At 42.6% G+C, this 23,694-nt stretch overlaps 1 protein-coding gene across 2 annotated transcripts in view; it reads left to right on the top strand.

The window, feature by feature from the left end:
• Nucleotides 1–18,986, top strand: part of CHPF (chondroitin polymerizing factor) — a 50,687-nt gene extending 31,701 nt beyond the window's left edge. For both annotated transcript variants that reach the window (XM_033944863.1, XM_033944864.1), the window contains exon 4: nt 15,737–18,986. In XM_033944863.1, coding sequence (XP_033800754.1) covers nt 15,737–16,999 — 1,263 coding nt within the window. In that variant the 3' untranslated portion in view covers nt 17,000–18,986. The remainder of the gene's footprint in view (nt 1–15,736) is intronic.
• The last annotated feature ends 4,708 nt before the right edge of the window (nt 18,987–23,694 follow it).

Raw genomic sequence — 23,694 nt, 5'->3', positions numbered from 1 at the left:
TACAAGCAGACTTGCTTGAATAAACTTGAAGTTTCGAGTCGCCCGCACCGCGCATGCGCGAGTGCCTTCCCGCAGTTCTTACTGCGTCTCCTCAGTTCTTACTTTTCCGCGGAACTGAGAAGTTCGTCTTTGACTCTCTGCGTGAAGTGTTTTCACTTGTGCCTTCTTTTGTCCACGGTTTTGTGTTATTTTTCTCAGAATCGCTGTTTTTATTTGTTGTTTTCTTGTTTAAAAAAATAAAAAATTCTTCCGTTCGTTCGACCGGGCAGGCCAAGTGGCCGCAGCCCCGCGGCTTCGATCTTGCAGCAGAGCTTTTTCGGCCTGCAACCGGCTTTAAAAAGTGTTCCAAGTGTCAGCATGCGATTTCCCTGACGGACCCTCATTGACGCTGTCTTTGGTGTCTCGGGCCTCAACATCTCCCAAAATCGTGCCGGCCTTGCTCAACACTTAAGTCTCGAGTTTTCAAGCATCGTTGCATCCTGTGGGAGCAGCTTTTCAGCATGGAGTCTTCGATGGAGCTTTCGTCCTCGAAGGGTGCTTCACCCTCGACATCATCTGATGCTATCCAGGCTTTCACAGCTTCTGCTCCGAGCCTCATCAAACCTGCCTCGTTTGTACCGGCTATGTCTTCGACGCCTGCTGCAGTGCCTTCCTCTGTCTCTTCAGGTCAGATAGCACAGCAGCCCATTCCCCCGGTGGTGCTTAAAGTGCCCAAGGCTTCTAAGTCCAAGCACTCTCACACAGCCTCGAGGGAGCACGAAGCCCTTGCAGGTGGTCCCGTTGGAGACGCGGATCCAACCTTGCCAGCTTCCTTCCAGACCTTATTGGAGAAGCAATTCATTCAGCTCTTTACTACCATGGGGCCGAAGCTTCTCTCACAAATCCAGCCTGGGCATGTGGAGGTTTCCCACAAGGGCGAGCCGCCTCCTGTGCCTCAGTCGTACGCACATTCTCTACAGGGAGCAGAGTCTCTGCGAGTGTCTGGTCTGGCATCTCGGCATGCATCGCAAGGAGCAGAGTCTTTGCCCATGCCTCCATTGGAACCCATACACACGATGCAAGGAGCAGAGTCTTTGCGAGTGCCTCGAGGTTCTTCCACTCAACCGCCTCTGATTCGTTCCACAGCCTCCTGCCCTATCCATTCTCTGGGGGCTTTGGCGAGGACACGCTCTCCTCGATTGTCGAGGCCTGTTTCGAGGCACAGCCCACATCATAGATCGAGGCATTCTTCGAAGCATTCATCCAGGCATGCCTCGCCTCATCAGAAGCAGCCTTTTCTTCAATATTCCCCACCACCTGCTTTGACCCTTCCGCTTCCGGATCTTGAAGACCCGGTGGGTTCTTTTTCTCCATCCAGGTCTCCTTCTTCATTGGAGCAAGAAGCTGCCTGGACATCCTCAAGTCCCTCTCGAGGTCAGGCTTTGGCAGATCAGCTGTCTTTTTCATCTTTTCTGCGTCAGATGGCAGCTGATTTGGATATTCAACTTGACACTGGATCTTCCAAGGAGTATCTCGAGACCATGCATCTTCCTCAATCTCCTACTTAATCCCTCAAGCTTCCTCTTCACAAGCTTTTGGATCAAACTTTTGTCTGCTGTCTGGAAACTCCTTATTCCATTCCAGCTGTTCCAGGCAAATTGGATTCCAGATATAGGACTGTACATCACATGGAGTTTGACAATGCTCAGTTGTCTCACCAATCCCTTCTGGTTGAATCTTCTTTAAAATGATCTCACCCTTCTCAAGTCTATGCCACTGTTCCTCCGGGCAGGAAGGCAAAATGATGGACAGATTTGGTCGTTGCATCTACCAAAACACCATGATGACCTCCTAATCCTCAACTATAATTTTCATTTCATCACCTACTTTGAGTTCTTTCTCTCCATCCTTCAAAAGTTCATGCCTTATCTGGATTCTCGTGCGCATTTTGAATATCAGGAAGTCCTTGCATCCTTATCCCAACTTCGGTGCAGCTTCTTCAGTCCTCTTATGATGCTTTTGAGCTGTCTGCTCGAGCTACTGCTTGCTCAGTGGCCATGCGGCGTCTGGTGTGGCTCCGGACCATCGACATGGATCCTAACCTGCAGGACCAGCTGGCTAATGTTCCTTGCGCTGGCAATGACCTCTTTGAAGAGTCTATTGAGGCAGCCACCAAGAAGCTTTCGGACCACAAGAAGTGTTTTGCATCCATTCTCCGCCGAAGCCGGCTCCTCCTCGCATTACACGCCCTCCTCTGATTTACCAAAGGTGTTTTCCACCAAAACAGGCTCCTTCCATTCGTCAGCCTCTCAAGAGGCAACATCCTCGGAATCAGCAGAAGCCTCAGCCACCTGCTGTACCCAAGGCTGCTCAGCCTTTTTGACTGTCTGATAGAAATCATAACCTCAGCCGTTCTGCCATTTCCCGTTTTTCCCCCTATCGGAGGTCGTCTCCATCATTTTTACCACTGATAGACGACTGTTACCACTGACCTCTGGGTCCTTTCCATCGTCAGGGAGGGATATTCTCTTCAGTTCCATCAAGTTCCTCCGGAACATCCTCCAAGAGAGTATCCTTCCAACTCTGCCTAGACCGCCCTTCTTCTTCAGGAAGCTCAGGCTTTGCTTCAGCTCTGAGCTATCGAGCCAGTTCCTTTGGCTCAGCAGAACAAGGATTTTTACTCCCGGTACTTCCTTGTTCCGAAGAAGACGGGCGATCTGCATCCTATTTTGGATCTCAGGGTGCTCAACAAATTTCTGGTCAGAGAAAAATTTCGCATGTTGACCCTAGCATCTCTGTATCCCCTTATCAAGCAGAACGACTGGTTATGCTCTCTAGATCTCAAGGAAGCCTACACGCACATTCCCATCCATCCGGCCTCCCGTCAATACCTCAGATTTCGGGTGGGAAATCTTCATTATCAATACAGAGTGCTCCCTTTCGGCCTGACCTCGTCACCCAGAGTCTTCACCAAATGCCTGGTAGTGGTGGCCGCTGCGCTCAGGAACCATGTTCTTCAGGTGTTTCCCTACCTGGACGACTGGCTCATCAAGGATTCCATGTCTCAAGGAGTCGTCCTAGCGACCCAGCAAACTATCTGTTTCGAAATCAACTTTCCGAGATCCCATCTCCAGCCTTCTCAGACTCTTCCATTCATCGGAACTGTTCTGGATACTGTCCAACTCAGAGCGTTCCTTCCTCAACAACGTCTGAAGGCTCTTCTCCATCTTTGTCATTCGGTCTCCTCTCGCCCAACCATCTCGACGAGACCTCCAGCGCTACACTACAGTCTCTACACAGACAGAGGAGGCCACGCAGCTGGATGGAGATCTCATGCAGGAACTAAGGAGCCTCAGGGAGGAGGTGATAAGCCTGAGAAGCATCTGAGAGGACAAGGCCTACATTGACGGAGTCGTCCAGGAGCTGTCCTAAATCACCGAGCAGGCCCATGACAAGACCATCCTCGAGACGCCCAAATCATCAGCTTTGAAACCAACAATTGGGATACAGGAAATGGCTAGCGGCAGTGACTCCTGGCAGCTGGTGACCTCCTCCATGGGCAAACATAGGAGACCCCCCCCCCCTTTTTCAATCTCTTCATCTTCTCCTTCTTCTTACAAACAGGGCAGCTATACATCAACCCCTCAACTCACCCTGCGGAACAGATTTCAGATTCTTCAGGAAGGAACTGCCGATCAGGAACAGGAGCAGGCCCAACACACAGCTCCATCTCCAGGTACAACTGACCGGCTCCCCCCAAAGAAGCGCAGAGTAATAGTCATCGGGGATTCCATGCTGAGGGGCACAGAGGGACCATTTTGCAGACCGGATATGCAATCTAGGGAGGTCTGCTGTCTGCCTGGAGCCAGGATACGAGATGTCACCGCCAGTCTGGATAGACTACTCACGCCCTGAGACCACTTTCCTATGCTTCTTGTCCACATAGGAACCAACGACACTGCCAGGAACACACCGGAGACCATCACCAGAGACTTTGGAGCACTGGGTGAGAGGCTGAAGCGGACAGGAGCGCAGGTGGTTTTCTCATCGATCCTCCCAGTTAGAGGCAAGGGAAGAGCCAGAGATGAACGTATCCTGAGGACGAACGAGTGGCTACAGGGATGGTGCCTGGATATGAATTTCAGATTCCTAAACCATGGGGAAGCGCTACAAGGACTTCAGGGACCAGACGGACTCCATCTGACCAGTAGGGGTAAGAACGTCTTCGGATACCGACTAGCACGCCTGCTTCACAGGGCTATAAACTAGGTAAGTCGGGGAAGGGTACCCATTCACATATTAGTGCAGAAAGGAATTATCCTGATGAGGTGAGTAGAGACTCCGCTTCCATATCCAAGGTAAGTACCCACATTGCAAACAGTTCTTTAGGAGACACACCGACTCGGGTAGGATACGCGTCACAGGGACTTAGCAAACACAAGATATGGAGGGCCATGTATGTCAATGCACACAGTTTAGGTAACAAAATTCTAGAATTAGAGGCTGAAATAAGGAATGCCGACCTAGATGTGGTGGCAATATCTGAAACTTGGTTCACGGACTCACATGGGTGGGATATGGCTATACCGGGCTACAATCTACTTCGTCAGGACAGAGAGGGCAGGTTAGGAGGAGGGGTAGCTCTATACATTAAAGAGGACATCAAAACCACCAGGATCACAGATGTCAAGTACACCGGGGAGTCCCTCTGGGTAAACCTGGCAAGAGGCAGAGAAAAATGCCTGTATCTAGGTGTGGTTTACAGACCCCCAAGACAACTGGAAGACATGGACGCAGAATTAATTGAAGACATAGAGAATATCACTCTACGAGGAGAAGCTGTACTACTAGGGGACTTCAATATGCCTGATGCAGACTGGAACTCATTTTCAGCGACAACCAGCTGTAGCAGGAGGCTCTTAACCTCCATAAAGGGAGCACGTCTCAAACAAATGGTAATGGAGCCCACTAGGGCCCAGGCGATCCTCGACCTGGTACTCACCAACGAAGAAAGCGTCTCAGAGGTCTCAGTAGGAGATACATTAGCCTCCAGCGACCACAACATAGTATGGTTCAACCTTAGGAAAGGCTTCCCTAGATAAAACACGAAAACAAAGGTACTCAATTTCCGGGGCACAGACTTCGCACGCATGGGAGATTTCGTCCATCGGACGCTGCAGGACCAAGTGGAGACGATGATGTAGAAGCTAAGTGGTTAACACTGAAATCAACCATACATGAAGCAACTAGCTGCTTCATAAAATCAGTAAATAAACGACAAAGAAACAATAAACCCCAATGGTTCACCGCGGAGATCTCACACCTCATTAAGGAGAAGAAAAAAGCGTTTCTCTCCTACAAGCGCACGGAGAAAAAAGAGGCAAAGGTAAAATATAGGACCAGGTCTACAGCGGTCAAAATGGCAGTTAGGGAGGCAAAACTTCGAGTGGAAGAAATTCTGGCAAAAAACATTAAAAAGGGGGACAGGCACGAAGTGTGAGATAATAAAATTTGCGGACGATACAAAACTATTTAGTGGAGCTGGGACTAAAGAGGAATGCGAAGAATTGCAAAGGGACTTGAACAAATTGGGGGAATGGGCGGCGAGATGGCAGATGAAGTTCAACGTTGAGAAATATAAAGTATTGCATGTTGGAAACAGAAACCCGAGGTACAACTATACGATGGGAGGGATATTATTGAATGAGAGCAACCAAGAAAGGGACTTGGGGGTAATGGTGGACATGACAATGAAGCCGACGGCACAGTGCGCAACAGCCGCTAAAAAAGCAAATAGAATGCTTGGTATAATCAAAAAGGGTATTACAGCCAGAACGAAAGAAGTTATCCTGCCGTTGTATCGGGGCGTGGCTTGGGAGTGCACGAGGATGGTCGGGTAGGGCAGAGGCTCTGTACATACAGACATTAATGACATAAAATACTGAAATAAAATTTTCATTTTAACTGAAGAAACGAAGGAAAATACAACGTGATGGCTTCAGGAAAACAAAACAAGTCTGAAATGGGGATTTCTAATACTGGCAGTGTTAAGAGATCTAAGCCAGAGCCGGCAACACCCTCAAAGTGTCCGTTGTCAAGAGAGAAAAGTGACATTGATTTCTGGAAAGAAATACAAGAGATAAAAGAAATTCTTCTAAAAAACGCCAAAAAGCTGGATGAAATACAGGAAGAAGTAATGACTTTAAATAAAAGAACAGAAGTGCTGGAGATTAAAACAACAAAAATGGAAATGAGAATGGACAGTTTTGAAGCAGAAAAAAGGCAATATAAACTGGACAGAGAAAAAATCTTTACACTCACCAGGGAAGTTGAGGATTGCCAGAATCGCATGAGACAGAGTAATTTGAGACTTTTGGGCGTACCGGAAGGGGTGGAGAAAAATAATCCAGTTTCATTTGTGGAAAATTTTTTGATGAAAGTCCTGCCCCTCAAATCCAATTACCCGATAGAAGTTGAACGTGCACATCGCATACCAGTGAAAAGACTGGATACTTTAAAAGGTCCTCGCCCTATAATTTTCAAGTTGCTAAGACACCAGCAAGTTTTAGAGGTGTTAAGAATGGCTAAAGAACATGCAAATTTAAAATGTCAGGATGCCAAAGTTCACATCGTTCCTGATTTCGCTAAAACAACGGCAGATAAAAGGAAAAAATTTCTAGACATGAGGCCGAAGTTAAGAGAAATCGGAGCTAGATTTGGCTTGATATACCCTGCGATTATGAAAATAACTATTGACAACAAAACTATGAGCTTTGATGAACCTGTGAAGTTGGAAATGTTTTTAAATCAAAGGGAGCAGCCGATGTCAATTTAATTTGACTTATTCACTTCCTGGAGTTGGAGTTGATTCTTCTTGGTTTTTATTTGATTTTATTTGTTATTCATCTTTAATATATTTGAGAATCTGCTAACTGACAGTTTGGCTCTGTTTATTTTGAATGGACACTGTGAAATGGAATGTTGATGAAAAAGGCAGTTTGTTTCTCTGTGAGCCTTTAATATCTCTTTCTCAAAGGATGACTTTTAAAGTTGAAATGATTTGTTCCTTTGCTGTTACATATCTTAATAAGATATTAGAATCTCTGATATATGTTATTGCAATATATTCATGAAGATAAGATATTAATATACAGAGCTTATAGTGGCAGATTTAGATCATAGGTTATGATGAGTTAATGGAGGTTTTGATAAAAATTCAGTACAAAAGATTTCAGTTAGCAAAGATTTTCAAGGGACTCTAGTTTAAGGTTTAGTAGGCTTCTTTGAGAATATTTAAGGGGAATATATGTATTTAAAAATAAATAATAACAATAATTTTAAAAAAAGGAAAATATATTATTAATGCTTAATTTTCATTTATAGGTTTCTTACAAGTCTGATACTTTTAGCAGACAGAGTTTTACATTCTTTTTTATCATTTATAATGTGAGTGGAAGATCTTTATTTAGTTTCTTATTTTGATTTTTTAATATTTTGAGAATATTACATAAATTATTTATAAAAATACATATGATTATTACATACAATATTGTTTTATAATTGAAGTCTGTATAGAGCTTTTAGTTTAGCTTTACTTGGTCTTGTATGTGCAGTTCCAGGTTTTATCAGCCAATATTAAGGGTGGGAGAGGGAGGGATGGGAGGGGGGTTAAAGGGATTTGATAATTGGGGTAGAGATGTTGGATTGGGAGATATAAATGAAGGTGGTGTTTATTCATTTCAAATGATTTCAGTTTTTTGTTCAGATATAATAATTGGAAGAACTTTTGTAAAAATTATTTGGATTGATGGAGATTAAAATTTTTTCACTCAATGTTAATGGCCTTAATCACCCAGTAAAGAGAAAAAAAATGTTAGCATTTTTAAAAAGGCAACAGGCTGATGTGTATTATATTCAAGAGACACATTTATCAGTGGTTGAATCCAAAAAGCTAGAAGATAATTGGGTGAAACACTGTTTTTTCGCTCCCGCAATAGGGAAAAAGGCAGGAGTGGCTATATTAGTGAACACAAAATGTTTAGCTTCATTTAAAATGATAGATTTTGATCCTTTAGGGAGATGGATACGAGCGGAAATGAGAATGGGAAATAATACTTTGACTTTATTAAATATCTATGCCCCGAACTCGAATCAAAATGATTTTTTTATTAATATACAAAAATTAATACTCCCACTGGCTGCTTCTAATTTAATAGTAGCTGGAGATTTTAATGCTGTTATGGATCCTTTTTTAGATAAAAAACCAAGCAAAAATATAAAATCATTAGGGTTAGATAATTTGGTGAATACTTGTAATTTGAAAGATATATGGCGTATTCTTCATTTTAATGATCAGGAGTTCTCTTTTTGCTCACCAGTTCATAAATCTTTTTCAAGAATTGATTACATATTGGTATCAAATTCCATAGTGCAACAAGTGACACAAGCTTCCATTGATCCAATTATTTTGTCTGATCATGGAGGAGTGTGGATTACACTTACACTAGATAATAATGAATACAATAGATCATTATGGAGGTTTGATAATACATTGGTTTCAGATTCAACTTTTCTTGAAGAAATTAAGTTAAAAATTTTGGAATTTTTCCAAATAAATACCTCAGCAGATATTAATGCGGAAATCTTATGGGATGCATTTAAAGCTACTATAAGAGGTAATATTATTTCTTATTCTGCGTATATTAAAAAACAACTTATTAAACAATTTTCAGATTTGGAAAAAGAAATTAAACTGCTGGAATCCAAATTAATAGATGATTGGAATCACGAAAATTTGCAAACTTTATTAAAGGCTAAAGGCAAATATAATGAAATTTCTTCAAAAATGGCAAGGAAAGATTTGTTTTCTCTGCAAACCTTGTATTATGGAAAATCTAATAAGGCAGGAAGTTTACTTGCAAATTATCTTAAAGCAAAAAAGAGAAGAATAAAAATAAGTGCAATAAAAGATGAGAAAGGAAATATGCATAATCAAACTAATAACATTTTAAATCAATTTTTGGCTTTTTACAAAGAGTTGTATTCTTCCGAGTCTTCTATTGATAAAGTTCAAAAAGGTATGGAATTTTTAAATCTTCTTGAGGGTCCAAAGCTTCCTGATCATATAAAAAGAAGTTTAGAAGAACCTATATCATTAAAAGAATTAGAAACAGCATTGAAGTCTCTTAGAGTTGGATCCGCTCCAGGTGGGGATGGTTTTACTGTGGAATTCTATAAAACATTTCAAAATTCTTTATTACCCTATTTACTAAATTTATATCAGTTTCAACTTAATAAAGGTTGTATTAAAAGTACTATGGCAGAATCTATGGTGATTGTTTTGCCAAAGCCAAATAAAGATCCCACTATGGTTTCAAATTACAGGCCAATATCATTAATTAATGTTGATGGAAAATTAATGGCTAAAACACTGGCATTAAGATTGGCAAAGGCTCTTCCTTACATAATTGATGTACATCAAACAGGTTTCATTGCTAACAAACATTCTTCTAACAATACAAGATTGACATTTCATACATTAAATTTAACTAAAATGATGAATGAACCAGCTTTTGCTCTTTCATTAGATGCAGAAAAAGCTTTTGATAGGGTAGAATGGTCATTCATGTATCAGACTTTGGATTGGTTTGGTGTGGGTCCTGGTTTTGTTCAAATGATTAAAACTTTGTATAGCTCCCCTATGGCAAGATTATACATTAATAATAATTTATCTGAGAGTTTTAAATTACATAGAGGAGTTAGACAAGGATGTCCATTATCTCCTTTGCTGTTTGATATTGTCTTAGAACCCTTATTGATAGCTATTAATCAGACAAGGGGGATACAGGGTATTCCCTTGAAAGAATGGGAATACAAATTATCTGCTTATGCGGATGATATTTTATTATATTTGCGCAATCCAGGTTCATCTATACCATGTTTGTTAGAATTGATTGAAAGATTTGGAATGTTTTCAGGATATAAAATCAATTGGAATAAATCTGAAATTCTTTCGCTTAATGTGCATTGCATAAAATCTATGTTTGATTCATTTCCTTTTGTATGGAAAGAGGATGGATTAAAATATTTAGGAATTTGGATTAAAAATTCAATAGAAGATACAGTAAAAGAAAATGAAAAACTTTTATTAAAAAAGGTTTCGGAATTATGTGAACAATGGAACCCATTACATATATCTTGGTGGGGAAGAGTTCAAACCATAAAAATGATGATATTGCCTGTGGTTTGCTATCAAATGTGTATGATTCCGGTATTTTTTCAGAACTCTTTTTATAAAAAATTGAATGCAATAATTATTAAGTTTGTTTGGCTTGGCAAAACACCTAGAATTGCTTTGGTATCTTTACAGAAATCAATTAAGGAGGGTGGGGTAAATTTCCCAAATTTCTATAGGTATCATCAGGCCTATATTTTACGTCAAGGTATGTATTGGGTCCTCCCAGATCTCATTGAATACACTCCAGATTGGTTATACTTGGAATGGCGACTCCTGTCTCCTTTACATCTTTGTCACATTCTCAGTATCAAGATGCCCAGATTGTATAAAGAAAATAAACTTTTATTAGATACATGGAAAACTCTAAGATATGTAAGTAATTTAACTGAAATTCCTATTAGTAAATCGACAAATCAATCTATATGGCTAAACTCCAAGATTCAGATTGGCGGAACTAAGATTGTCTGGAGGCATTGGTTAAATGCAGGAATACGAACTTTAAATGATGTTATTTCAAATGGAAAAATGCTTGAGTTTACACAATTGCAAAATAAATTTGGACTGAATAAATCACAATTTTATAAATGGTTGCAATTGAAGCAGGCCATTCAGGCAGGGTTCCCTGAATGGAAAACTTTAAATTTTCAATACAGCATGGAATTTTTATGCTTCCAGGCAGATTTTCTGGGTCACCAGGCCGCACAGTGGTATAAAGTTATTAGTGAATTGGTTAATAAAAAACCTAAAAATGGTCTTAGGGATATTTGGAGCATTGAGATTAATCATCAAATTTTGGCATCTCAATGGCCACAAATTTGGTCTTGGAGAATAAGATGTACACTGTCAGCATCTATGAGACAAACTTGGTTTTTTCTTTTGCATAGAGCATTTTGGACCCCTGTTAGATTACAAAAATTAAATAGTTCAATGTCTAATAGATGCTGGCATTGTAAGCTTGAAGTAGGGACTTTGGATCATCTTTTATTTTTCTGTCCCTATATATTAGCCTTTTGGAATTCGATCTGGGATCAAATAAATTCTTTATTAGATAATCCTGTAGCATTAACTTATGATACTGTGATATTTGGCATATCTATGAGGAAAAAGAGTCAGATATCGGCAAGTAATAACAAACTTTTATTGATTATGACAGGAGTTGCCATGCAACATATTACTACAAATTGGAAAGATCACACAAGACTTAATTTTAATTTCTGGTGGAATTCACTATGTCACATATATAGAATGGAACGTTCAATAGCAATACAAAATGGAAATTATAAAAGGTTTAATGAAATATGGGGGCCATTGACATTGTTTTGTAATGAATAAACACCATTTTATTAACATTATTTATGATTGGAAGGGAAAGGGGAGGGTTTATATAAATGAAAAAAAATAAATAAATAAAAATGTAAAAAAAAGAAATATGACAAAGATTGATTCAATTAAATAATTGTATGGAAAGGGAGGGGGGAAGAAGGGTTTAGATATATATACCTTTGTTATGATCTTGATAGATTTATCAAGTGATGTTAGTAAATCTATGTATTACTTATATTGTACACTTGTTGAAAGTTTAAAAATGAATAAAGAATTATAAAAAAAAAAAAAAAAGCAAATAGAATGCTAGGCATAATCAAGAAGGGTATTACAACAAGGTCAAAAGAAGTTATCCTGCCATTGTATCGGGCGATGGTGCGCCCGCATCTGGAATACTGCGTCCAATATTGGTCTCCGTACCTTAGGAAGGATATGGCGTTACTCGAGAGGGTTCAGAGGAGAGCGACACGCTTGATAAAAGGGATGGAAAACCTCTCATACGCTGAGAGATTGGAGAAACTGGGTCTCTTTTCCCTGGAGAAGAGGAGACTTAGAGGGGATATGATAGAGACTTATAAGATCATGAAGGGCATAGAGAGAGTAGAGAAGGACAGATTCTTCAAACTTTCGAAAAATAAAAGAACAAGAGGACACTTGGAAAAGTTGAAAGGAGACAGATTTAAAACGAATGCTAGGAAGTTCTTCTTTACCCAACAAGTGGTGGACACCTGGAATGCGCTTCCAGAGGGAGTAATAGGGCAGGGTACAGTACAGGGGTTTAAGAAAGGATTGGACAATTTCCTGCTGGAAAAGGGGATAGAGGGGTATAAATAGAGGATTACTGCACAGGTCCTGGACCTGTTGGGCCGCTGCGTGAGCGGACTGCTGGGCATGATGGACCTCGGGTCTGACCCAGCAGAGGCATTGCTTATGTTCTTATGGGACAAATCCTTCTTCAGGCATATTAGTGACAGAAAAAGGAACACAGGTGGGATAGTATGCCTTAGAAGACCGGACGGAAGTTACGTGGAAGCAGATTCCGATAAAGCCGAACTACTGAATGAATACTTCTGCGGTGAGGCACCGGGACATGGTCCGCAGTGAAGGCAACACAAAGCACAGAAGACCCGTTTCAGAATTTTGAGTTCACACCAGGTGAAGTTTACAGTGAACTGGCAAGACTCAAGGTGAACAAAGCCATGGGACCAGACAATTTGCACCCAAGAGTGCTCAGAGAATTGAGCAATGTCCTGGAAAAACCGTTGGCTGAGCTATTCAATCTCTCCCTAAGTAAGGGGAAAGTTCCCCTGGACTGGAAATTAGCTAATGTCGTTCCTCTGCATAAAAAGGGTTGCAGAGCAAAGGCTGCGAATTATAGACCGGTGAGTCTCACATCAATAGTGTGCAAACTCATGGAAACACTAATTAAAAGCAAATTGGACACGATCTTGAATGAAGGGAATCTTCGGGATCCCAATCAGCATGGATTCACCAAAGGTAGGTCCTGCCAATCCAATCTCATCAGCTTCTTTGACTGGGTAACAAGAAAGTTGGACTTGGGAGAGTCTTTGGACGTCGTGTACCTGGACTTCAGTAAAGCTTTTGACAGTGTCCCACACCGCAGGCTGCTAAGCAAGATGGAATCGATGGGGTTAGGAGAGACACTAACTGCATGGGTCAATGATTGGCTGAGTGGCAGACTTCAGAGGGTGGTGGTTAATGGTACCCTCTCTAAAACATCGGAGGTGACCAGTGGAGTGCCGCAGGGCTCGGTCCTGGGTCCACTCCTTTTCAACATATTCATAGGGGATCTGACTCAAGGGCTTCAAGGTAAAGTAACACTATTTGCCGATGACGCCAAACTGTGTAATATAGTAAGTGAATGCAGTTTACAGAATTATATGGCGCAGGACCTGCTTACATTGGAAAGTTGGTCCTCAACCTGGCAGCTAGGCTTCAATGCTAAGAAATGTAAGGTCATGCACCTCGGAAGCGGAAATCCATGCAGGACATACTTCTTGAACCGAGAAACTTTAACTAGGACTTCAGCAGAATGAGATTTAGGAGTAATCATCAGTGCAGACATGAAAACTGCCAATCAAGTGGAGAAGGCTTCATCTAAGGCAAGGCAGATATTGGGTTGTATCAATAGAAGTTTTGTCAGCCGAAAGCCTGAAGTTATAATGCTGTTGTACAGGGCCATGGTGAGACCTCATCTGGAGTACTGTGTGCAATTCTGGAGGCCACATTACAGTAAAGATGTGCGCAGAATTGAATCGGTTCAGCGGACGGCCACCAGGATGATCTCGGGGCTCAAGGGTCTCTCGTACGAAGAGAGACTGTACAAATTGCAGCTCTACACTCTCAAGGAACGTAGGGAGAGGGGAGACATGATCGAAACATTTAAGTACCTCACGGGACGTGTCGAAGTGGAAGATGATATTTTCTTTCTCAAGGGACTCTCGGCCACAAGAGGTCACCCGCTCAAACTCAGGGGCGGAAAATTTCATGGCGACACCAGAAAGTATTTCTTCACAGAGAGAGTGGTTGATCATTGGAACAAGCTTCCAGTGCAGGTGATCGAGGCAGACAGTGTGCCAGACTTTAAGAATAAATGGGATTCCCATGTGGGATCCCTGCGAGGGTCAAGATAAGGAAATTGGGTCATTAGGGCATAGACAAGGGGTGGGTAAGCAGAGTGGGCAGACTTGATTGGCTGTAGCCCTTTTCTGCCGTCATCTTCTATGTTTCATCTTCTATGTTTCTATGTTCTTCTGGGTTACATGGCTTCCACAGTACATGTGACTCCTTTTGCCACTTGGGTAGATAAACAGATAGGCATTGTGCGTACGATTGGTGCCTGGGAACGCAAAGTGGTGAGACAGATATATCGGGGCCAAGCCAGTTAAGGTTTTGAAGCAGAGGCAGGCAAATTTGAAGATGACTCTTGCTTCTATTGGCAACCAGTGAAGTTTTCTGTAGTAAGGGCTGATATGGTCTGACTTTTTGAGGCCATAGATTAGGCGGACGGCGGTGTTTTGAATGAGTCTCAGATGTTTGATGGTTTTCTTGTAGGAGCCCAAATATATGATATTACAGTAATCCAGGGTGCTTAAGATTAGGGATTGGACCAGCAGTCTGAAGGAGGGGAAGTCGAAGTAATGTTTGATGGTACGGAATTTCCAGAGGGTGTAAAAGCATTTTTTGACCTGGGCATTAGTGTGGTCTCGGAGTTTCATCTCAACCAATCCATTGTACTTCCAGTGTTTTTTCCAAAGCCTCATTCTCATCCTGGAGAATTAGCTCTTCATACTCTGGACTGTAAACCTGATTTGGCTTTCTATTTGGAACGCACCAAACCACACAGAAATGCTCCTCAACTTTTTGTCTTCTTTGCTCTGAACAAGTTGGGACGTCCTATCTCTAAGCGTATAATCTGTAATTGGATGGCGGCTTGTAACTCATTCTGCTATGCCCAGGCTGGATTAACTCTTCACAGTAAAGTCACAGCCCATAAGGTCAGAGCAATGGCAGCTTCTGTGGCTTTCCTCAGATCTACACCTATTGAGGAAATTTGTAAGGCTGCCACTTGGTCCTCGGTTCATACCTTCACTTCTCATTATTTTCTGGATACTTTCTCCAGATGGGATGGACGGTTTGGCCAAACAGTATTGCAAAATTTATTCTCCTAAGTTGGCAACTCTCCCACCATCCCACTTTGGTTAGCTTGGAGGTCACCCACTTGTGAGAATACCTGCCTGCTTGTCCTGGGATAAAGCAATTACTTACCATAACAGATATTATCCAGGAACAGCAGGCAGCTATTCTCACATCCCACCCTCCTCCCCGGGTTGGCTTATCTGCTAGCTATCTGAACTGAGGAGACGTGCCCTGCGCTGGGCGGAAAGGCACTCGCGCCTGCGCGGTGTGGGCGATTCGAAACTTCGAGTTTCTTCAAGCAAGTCTGCTTGTGAGGCGTCCGCATCGGGGCTCCGTTGGATCACGTCACCCACTTATGAGAATAGCTGCCTTCTGTTCCTGGATAATACCTGTTACGGTAAGTAACTTTGCTTTCCTGTATCTCTGATCTTTGTATTAGCTAAAACATTTTATGTCCCGTGTCCCCATTTCCTGGGGTGATGAGGTTGGTGTTTTAAATATTTGGCAGTATTAATTTTTTCCTCATCTCTTTTACAGCTTGAAATTCAGAACACTAGTGCTCTGTCTGCTGATGGAAACCAGTTTGCTACATGGCCAGTTGGAATCAACCGTCCCTTCCAGCCCAAAACGCGCTTTGAAGTGTTGCGGTGGGACTATTTTACAGAGGATCATGTGTACTCTTGTGTTGATGGGTGCCCCAAATGTGAGCTGCATGGTGTGGACATGGCAGATGTGGCTGATGTGATGGAGATGGCACTGGAGGAACTGAACAAGAAGTATCAACCAGTACTGCACATCCGTAAGCAGCAGTTGGTCAATGGCTATCGTCGATTTGACCCTACACGTGGCATGGAGTATACCCTAGATCTGCAGCTTGAGTTGGTTACCCAGAAGGGTCACAGCCGTTCTCTCACTAAACGAGTTCACTTGGTGCGGCCATTGAGCGAAGTGGAAATCATCCCTATGCCTTACGTGACTGAAGCCAATCGTATCAATATTATTCTTCCACTCACTGTCCCGGACCGTGAGTACGTAGCTCATTTCCTGGAGGTATATGCAGCTGCTGCCTTTGAAAGCAATGAGAATGCCTTGCTTACTTTCCTTTTTATCTATGATCCCTTTGAGGCTCAACAAGTCAGTCAGAATGATATCTTTGGCCAGGTGAAGGCAAATATTGCAGTGTATGAGCGTAAGTACACCGAGGTGAAGATACCCTGGATCAGCGTGAAGACTGATGCACCATCACAGATTAAGATCATGGACATAATCTCCAAAAAACACCCTGTGGACACCTTGTTCTTTATAGCTGGGGTGAACAGTGAGCTGAACACAGAATTCCTGAACCGTTGCCGTATGAACACCATCAATAGCTGGCAGGTTTTCTTCCCCATCCACTTCCAGGGCTATAACCCCAGTATTGCCTACCATGGCCAGCCCCCGCCTGACACTGTTGAGCTGGTGCGTGATGCTGGGCGCTTTGATAGGGATGTCTTTGATGAAGCCTGCTTCTACAATGCTGATTATATGGCTGCACGGACCAAAATGGCATTGGATGTGCAGGAGAATGAGGAGATCCTGGAGACAATGGATATTTATGACATGTTTATCAAGTACTCGAATCTGCATGTGTTTCGGGCAGTGGAGCCAGCACTGCGGCAGAAATATCGTCAGCAGAACTGCAACCCCCGCCTCAGTGAAGAGCTCTACCACCGCTGTGTGCAGAGTAACTTGGAGGGGCTGGGCTCCCGTTCCCAGCTGGCTATGCTGCTGTTTGAGCAGGAGCAGACTAACAGCACATGAGCCCTAGAGAAACAACAATCCACTGGACTTGGAATAGGATAGATGGACTAAGTGCACACAATACAATTTTAGAACAAAAATATTTTTAAAATAAATCTTGAATTTGACTATAGGGGGAAGGGCTCCTTTGAAACTGATATTGTGCCAGGGTGGGTAGTGCATGTGATGTGGACAATTGGTCTTCATTACATTTGTTTTCAGATACGGGGGCTTGTGAATCTGGTTTAGGTCGTCCTGTGGCACTGATCGTACCTCAGCTAAGTCCCTTTGTATTTTCCTGTGCCTATGCGTGTACAATCCCAGCTCTGCCACTGACTGTGTGATCTTGGGTCAGTCCCTTATCACCTTGTCTCCATGTATATAATCTCAGGCCTTCAGAATGGCTTATAATAAAGCCCTCTTCTAAGTCTACCACAGAACCAGTACTGCATACAGGCTCAGCATAAAGTACCCTAGCAGTTCATGATATGTGGAAGCTTACCCTGGGACGAGTGCTGTTTTTTATACAAAGTGCTTCTCTCCAGTGGTTCTGAACCTTCTTCCCATCCCTGGCATAGCACTGGGGCAATATAGAAGGTTGGAGGCCTGTAAGAATTGGTAGCTCAATGCCCATGTGCTGTAGGCATGGTTTGCAGTGAGGCACTAAAGCCCTTTCCCTGGGGAGAGGTTCTTAATGTCAATCCTCAAGGGCTGCATAAGATCTATTTGTGTACAGACGAGGAAGTGCATGCAAATAGATCTTGTATATATTTCATTGGGGAAAACCTGACCAGGTTGTGGCCCTCAGACTGACATGAGCACCCTGCCCTATCCTCTTCCTGGTTGCAATACTAACTCTGACCTCTATGGACCTGTGCAGTATTTAAAAATGTTTTTTGGGTGGACATGATTGAAAGCTGTGTCTAACTCCCTCATAATCCTTGGCCTTATGACTTGTGTTTTGGAGAGAAGGATATGGATGACCACTTGTAGCCCCTCAGAGTATTCACTCCAGTTCTCCTGATATTGTCACTCCCTGCTAGAGGGGCATTTGCATACAAGACCACTCCTGGCCCCCTGCCTTGGACGGTCAGGCCAATGCTCTCCATTAGGAGCAAGTAATATGTGCAGCAATCCTTTGTACTGTCATACTATCACTCGTGTTCTCCAAAAACAGCATGTTTATTAATAGTTTCAAGTTTATTAAAAATCTTTTTAAACCGCTTAATTGGTATTCTAAGTGGTGTACACTCTAAAATTATTTAAATACATGTTAAAATAAGGGATGCTAGGTAAAAAACAAGCGTCATAACGAAACACTGATAGACATATGGACTTATTTCAAACAATAGGAGAGTGGGGAAGAACTACAATCATGAAAGAAAAGTGCAACATAAAAGGAAAGTACAATAGGTTAGGGAAAAATTATCAATTTAATCTAAATGATGTCCTTAAAAGGACAGATGTTATCCAAAGGCGTCCTGGAACAAGAATGTTTTTAGTTTTGTTTTAAATAGCTTTTTACTTATTCATTGGTCTTCAGAGATCCCAGTATCAGACTATGTGGCACTAGCCTCCTCATCAGACCGTTGTGTTTTATATAAGGTGCTTTAATGCTTCAATACTTCAGTTCTTGAGTAAGTAAATAAATAATTAGCAGTGTTCTTCCCAGAAATTTTTTCCAGCTGGGTGGCATGAAAAAGTAGCCGGATGGGGCGGGACGGGGAAATTTGGTGGTGGGGAAAATTAAGGGCTCTTTTTACTAAGCTGCAATAGCGTTTTTAGAGCATGCAGAATTGCCGCGCTACACGGCTAGAACTAACGCCAGCTCAATGCTGGCATTAGCGTCTAGCACATGCAGCAATTCTGTGCGAGCTAAGCGCGTGGTAAAACCGCTAGCGCAGCTTAGTAAAAGGAGCCCTAAATGTGTACTATTTGTATTAGTTAATTGTTATTAGTTATTTTCCAATGCTCAATATGGCAGCCTTTCTTAAGGTTTGACACTTGTTCCATAATTTTTTATTAAATTTAAGAAGTATCCAATTCTAGAAGTGAATAATTAGATATTTGACCTCTTTCAAATGGTATAGAGCAGCGTCTCTCAAACTTTTTTAACTCCGGCACACTAAACGGAGCAAATGTTTTTTGTGGCACACTAAATGCAGCAAATGTTTTTCATGGCTGGAAAAAATTTCTGGGGAGAACACTGATGCCTTTAGTTTTCAAGGTCCAATCACGTCAAAGAATGATGCTTATCTGGGCAGTTGTATAATAAAAAGAATGGATAAGATAACATGAGAAGTGAAATTGTTATGAATCGGAGGGATACATACCCTTTAGGTCCTAAAAGCAGGCTTGTGGATTAGATATAAACTATGAAGGCAGTGATGTACCTAGCATATGTGACACCTGAGGCCCATCATTTTTTTACACCCCCTCATCTGTATGAAAAACATGATTTTTATAACAATCCACACATCACACAAGAGTGTACCTAGGAAAAGGCAGCATCTTACATACTGCAGTGAGCAGTACAATATCAATACACCCATTGTAAAACTAAACAAGCCAGTCTAGTACAGATCAATCCTACACAGTCAATCCTAACTGAAAACCATGTCTTTCGAACACACAGAACACAGAAAACACCTTCGCCTAGTATGGAATATGTAATCACAAACTAACCCCTCTCCCTTTTACAAAACTATAATGTGGTTTTTAGCCATGGTGGTAACAGCTCAGACTCTCATAGAATTCTGAGCAATTACCACCATGGCCGGTGCTAAAAAAAACGCTCTACAGTTTTGTAAAAGGGGGGATAAAATAGAAAAACGTAGACAAAGGTTAAATTGAACCACCAAGAAGCTGGACTCTGTATTCAATGCAACACCACAGAAACAGCGATGCATCTCCCCTAAAGCAAAAAAATAAATATAATTTTTTTCTACATTGTCTTCTCTGGTTTCTGCTTTCCTCATAGTTTTGTCACTCTCTTCCTTTCATCCACTGTCTACCCTCTCTTTGCCCCTTCTATATAATAATAATAATAACTTTATTCTTATATACCGTCATACCCAGGGAGTTCTAGGCGGTTCACATTTGTTTATCAAAAAATTACAAGTGGATCAAAGTTGGAAGCAACGAAGTAGTTGAGGTTAGCAAGAGAAGGGACAAGTAGGTCAGGGGGGAGAGGGTTGTGATGGAGGGAGAAGGAGGATGTTATGGTTCATTGAAGAGGGACGTTAGGGGTCTTGTCCATGGAATAGATGAATTTTGAGTGATTTTCTAAACCCGAGGTAGGTGGGGGCCTCAAGGATCATTTGGGCTAGCCACGGGTTCGGTTTGGCAGCTTGGAATGCAAAGGTTTTGTCGATAAATCTTTTGGAGTGACATAGTTTTAGGGAGGGGAAGGTGAACAGCTGAATTCTGCGGGAGTGCTTGTTTGTGCGATTCAGGTAGAAGTGAGGGTTGATGTAGTTTGGGGATAGGCCAAATACTGTTTTATAACAGAAGCAGGCAAATTTGAATAGGACTCTGGATTCTAAGGGTAGCCAATGAAGTTTGTTGTAAAAATTGGTGACGTGGCATCTTCTCTCCTTGTATTCCTCTTCCATCTCTCCCTTCACCCCTATTATTCTGGCATCCATCTTCTTCCCTTCCCTCCTCCAATGGTCTGGCATCTCTCTCCTGCTCTTCCCTTCCCTCTCGCATACTCCCATGGTCTGGCATTTCACTCTCTCCTCTCTCTTCCCCCCACTTCCATCAGCATCTGCCCCCTTTCTTTCCCTCCAACCCAATTCCATCCAGTATCCTTCCCCCTTATGTTTCTCTCTCCTTTCCCTGCATACCAATTCCATCAGCATCTGCCCCCTTTCTCTCCCTCCACCACCATTCCATACCACCCTGACCCCCTTTTACTCCCTCTACCACCCATCTATGCTCCTCTCTCCCTCCAAACCAGCAAGGTCCCATGATGACTGCTTCTGTTGCCTCTGTCTCTGGAAGACGTAAGTGATGTTGGAGGGGGGCGGGTCGGCAGACCCAGGGAGTTATGGCAAGGTTCCGCAATGACTGCAGCTGCCAGTCCACCCCTTCCGACGCCACTTATGTCTTCCGGAGGCAGAGGCGGCAAATGCAGTTATCGCAGGACCTTCCTGCACTTCAGTGTGGCTGCCTACTCTGCTTCGGAATAAGTACGGCAGCCGCGCTGAGGTGCAGGTGCCATTTAGAGCAGATCTGGATCCAGCCGGCTGTGTACCCCCCTAAGGCTAGCACCCGGGGCGGTCTGCCACTGTATGAGGGGACAAAAAATAATAAAAAGAATGGATAACTTGACCAATTTAGACATGTCATACAATTATAACCACAAAAATATGTCATAAAATGTAATTCTAAACTCAAAAGACTCCAGACGAAAAGCAGACTATAGAAAGGAAACCAGAAAAGACCGGGTAGATGAAAAACCTGGGAAAGATCTAAATTATTGTTCAAATGAGCTTCTATTAAAACCAAAGAATAAAACCACAGCACTCAGGAAAGTAAAAAAGGGAGAGTAAAATGGACTTAACGAAAAGGTCTCTGCACTGATGAGATAAACTCGTACGCAGAATAAATGTGAACACGCGACAGTGGGGCTATGATATTTGATCTGTTGAAAGAGGCGCCAAAAATGTGTTGGCAGTGGATTGAATGCACACTGATAGGGGAGGGGCATCAAGCTGTTAAAAAAGGCTGCTTTAATAAATAAATGAAAATACTGGTGAAAAACTAAATAAAAACCAAAACCATGATAAAATGCCGAACCTGGCTGCAAGTAGTAGTGAAAGTAGCATAAGGCACCCGTAATACTGTTAGTGCCAGAGCTGCTTAGAATAAAGAACCGTGATGTACATGAGGAGAAAAAAAGAAAGAATGAGGTGATAAGATGTAAAGTGCTGGCACCTCACTGCACCACTTGATAAAACTAAGGAGCGATGTTCTAGAGCAGGGGTGCCCACAATTTTTGGGCTTGCGAGCTACTTTTAAAATGTCCAAGTCAAAATGATCTACCAACAATAAAATTTTTAAAAAACACAAAGCACACTGTATGCATAGAAAATGTTAATTATCATTCCTATTCCAGGGTTTTTCAAAGAGGTCAAATCAGATGACTCTATGCACTGTCACCTCAGTAACAACCATACAAAAATAGACAAATATACCCCCCTCCCTTTTTACTAAACCACGATAGCAGTTTTTAGCGCAGGGAGCTGCGCTGAATGACCAGCGCTGCTGTCGACGCTCATAGGCTCCCTGTGCTAAAAACCTCTATTGCGGTTTAGTAAAAGGGGACCTTAATGTAAAATATAGACAGCAGATATAAATTCAGACACATTTTGATCACTAAATTTAAAATAAAATCATTTTTCCTACCTTGTCTGGTGATTTCATGAGTCTCTGGTTGCACTTTCTTCTTCTGACTGTGCATCCAATCTTTCTTCCCTTCTTTCAGCCTGTATGCTTCCTCTCCTCCAGACCTCATTCCCTCCCCCAACTTTTCCTTCCTCTCCCTGCCCTTTCTTTCTCTCTGCCTCCCTTTCTTTTTTTTCTGTTTCTCTTCTTTCCTTCTGTCTCCCTGCCTGCCCTTTTTCTTTCTTTCTCCCTGCCCTCCCCCAAGCCACTGCCACTGCCATCGGGGACCAGGACCCAAACCGCCACAAATAACAGGCCGAAAGCCGACGCCGCTCCAAGCTCTCCCTGCTTCGGCCGACCAGCATTCCTCTCCCCGACGTCAATTCTACCGTCGGGGAGAGGAAGGCTGATCGGCCCAAGATCGCGATCAACCTATTGGGGGAAATGCTGCCGGGTCCTGCCTTCGCGGAAACAGAAAGTGGGCAGGACCCGGCAGCAAGAAGAGCAAATGTTTCACTAACCTGTCTCCCACCTTAGCCCGTAGCGAACATTTGCTTCAGGGCTCTCAACATGTGCGTGCCGACTTCTCTTCTCCCCCTCCCGGACATAACTTCCGGTTTCGGAGAGAAGGGAAGCCGGCACGCACACGTTAGAGCCCCGGAGCATTAGTTCGCTACGGGCTGAAATCTCCAAGCCGGGTTTTTTTTGTTTTTTTTTAATGTTCAGCAGCGGCGGCAGCAGCAGATGATAGCTGGGCGGACCACCCAGCTAAAAGGCCCTAAGGAGAACACTGATTAGTCTTTCAACTTCTTTTTTTCTTTTTCTGAGTTTTTCCTTTGTCAATGATTATCGAGAAGGGACCTGTTATTCCAACATGTTTCGCCTGAAGGCTGTATCAAGAAAAGTCCCCTGCAATAAAATACATTCATTAAACTCAGTATAAAATATCGATTTAGTAAAACAGCCTTTTTGCTATTACAGACCTCTCTAAAAACATCCCTCCCAACCAGCAAACCAAGAAATAGAATGGATATCTCTTATCTGATTGCTGATTCGCTACTGCTGCCCCTGAGGTCAGAGAGGAGGGAGGTTTAAAAAGAGGAGCAAAAAATGCTGCAGACTCTTTGTCACAAAATTGCCAGTGATCGGGATGGTGTGGAGCTAAAGTAGAAGGGGTAACTATTCAACTACTAAAAGGTTTGCTGGTTGGGGGGGACCCCTTTCTTTAAAGATGTTTTTAGAGAGGTTTGTAATAGCAAAAAGGCTTTTTTACTAAATCAGTATTTTATACTGAGTTTAATGAATGTATTTTATTGCAGGGGACT

The sequence above is a fragment of the Geotrypetes seraphini genome, chromosome 5 (genome assembly GCF_902459505.1).
Source record: "Geotrypetes seraphini chromosome 5, aGeoSer1.1, whole genome shotgun sequence".
Classification (NCBI taxonomy): domain Eukaryota; kingdom Metazoa; phylum Chordata; class Amphibia; order Gymnophiona; family Dermophiidae; genus Geotrypetes; species Geotrypetes seraphini.
Note: the sequence above shows the minus strand (reverse complement) of the source record. Positions and strands in the feature narration are given on the sequence as shown.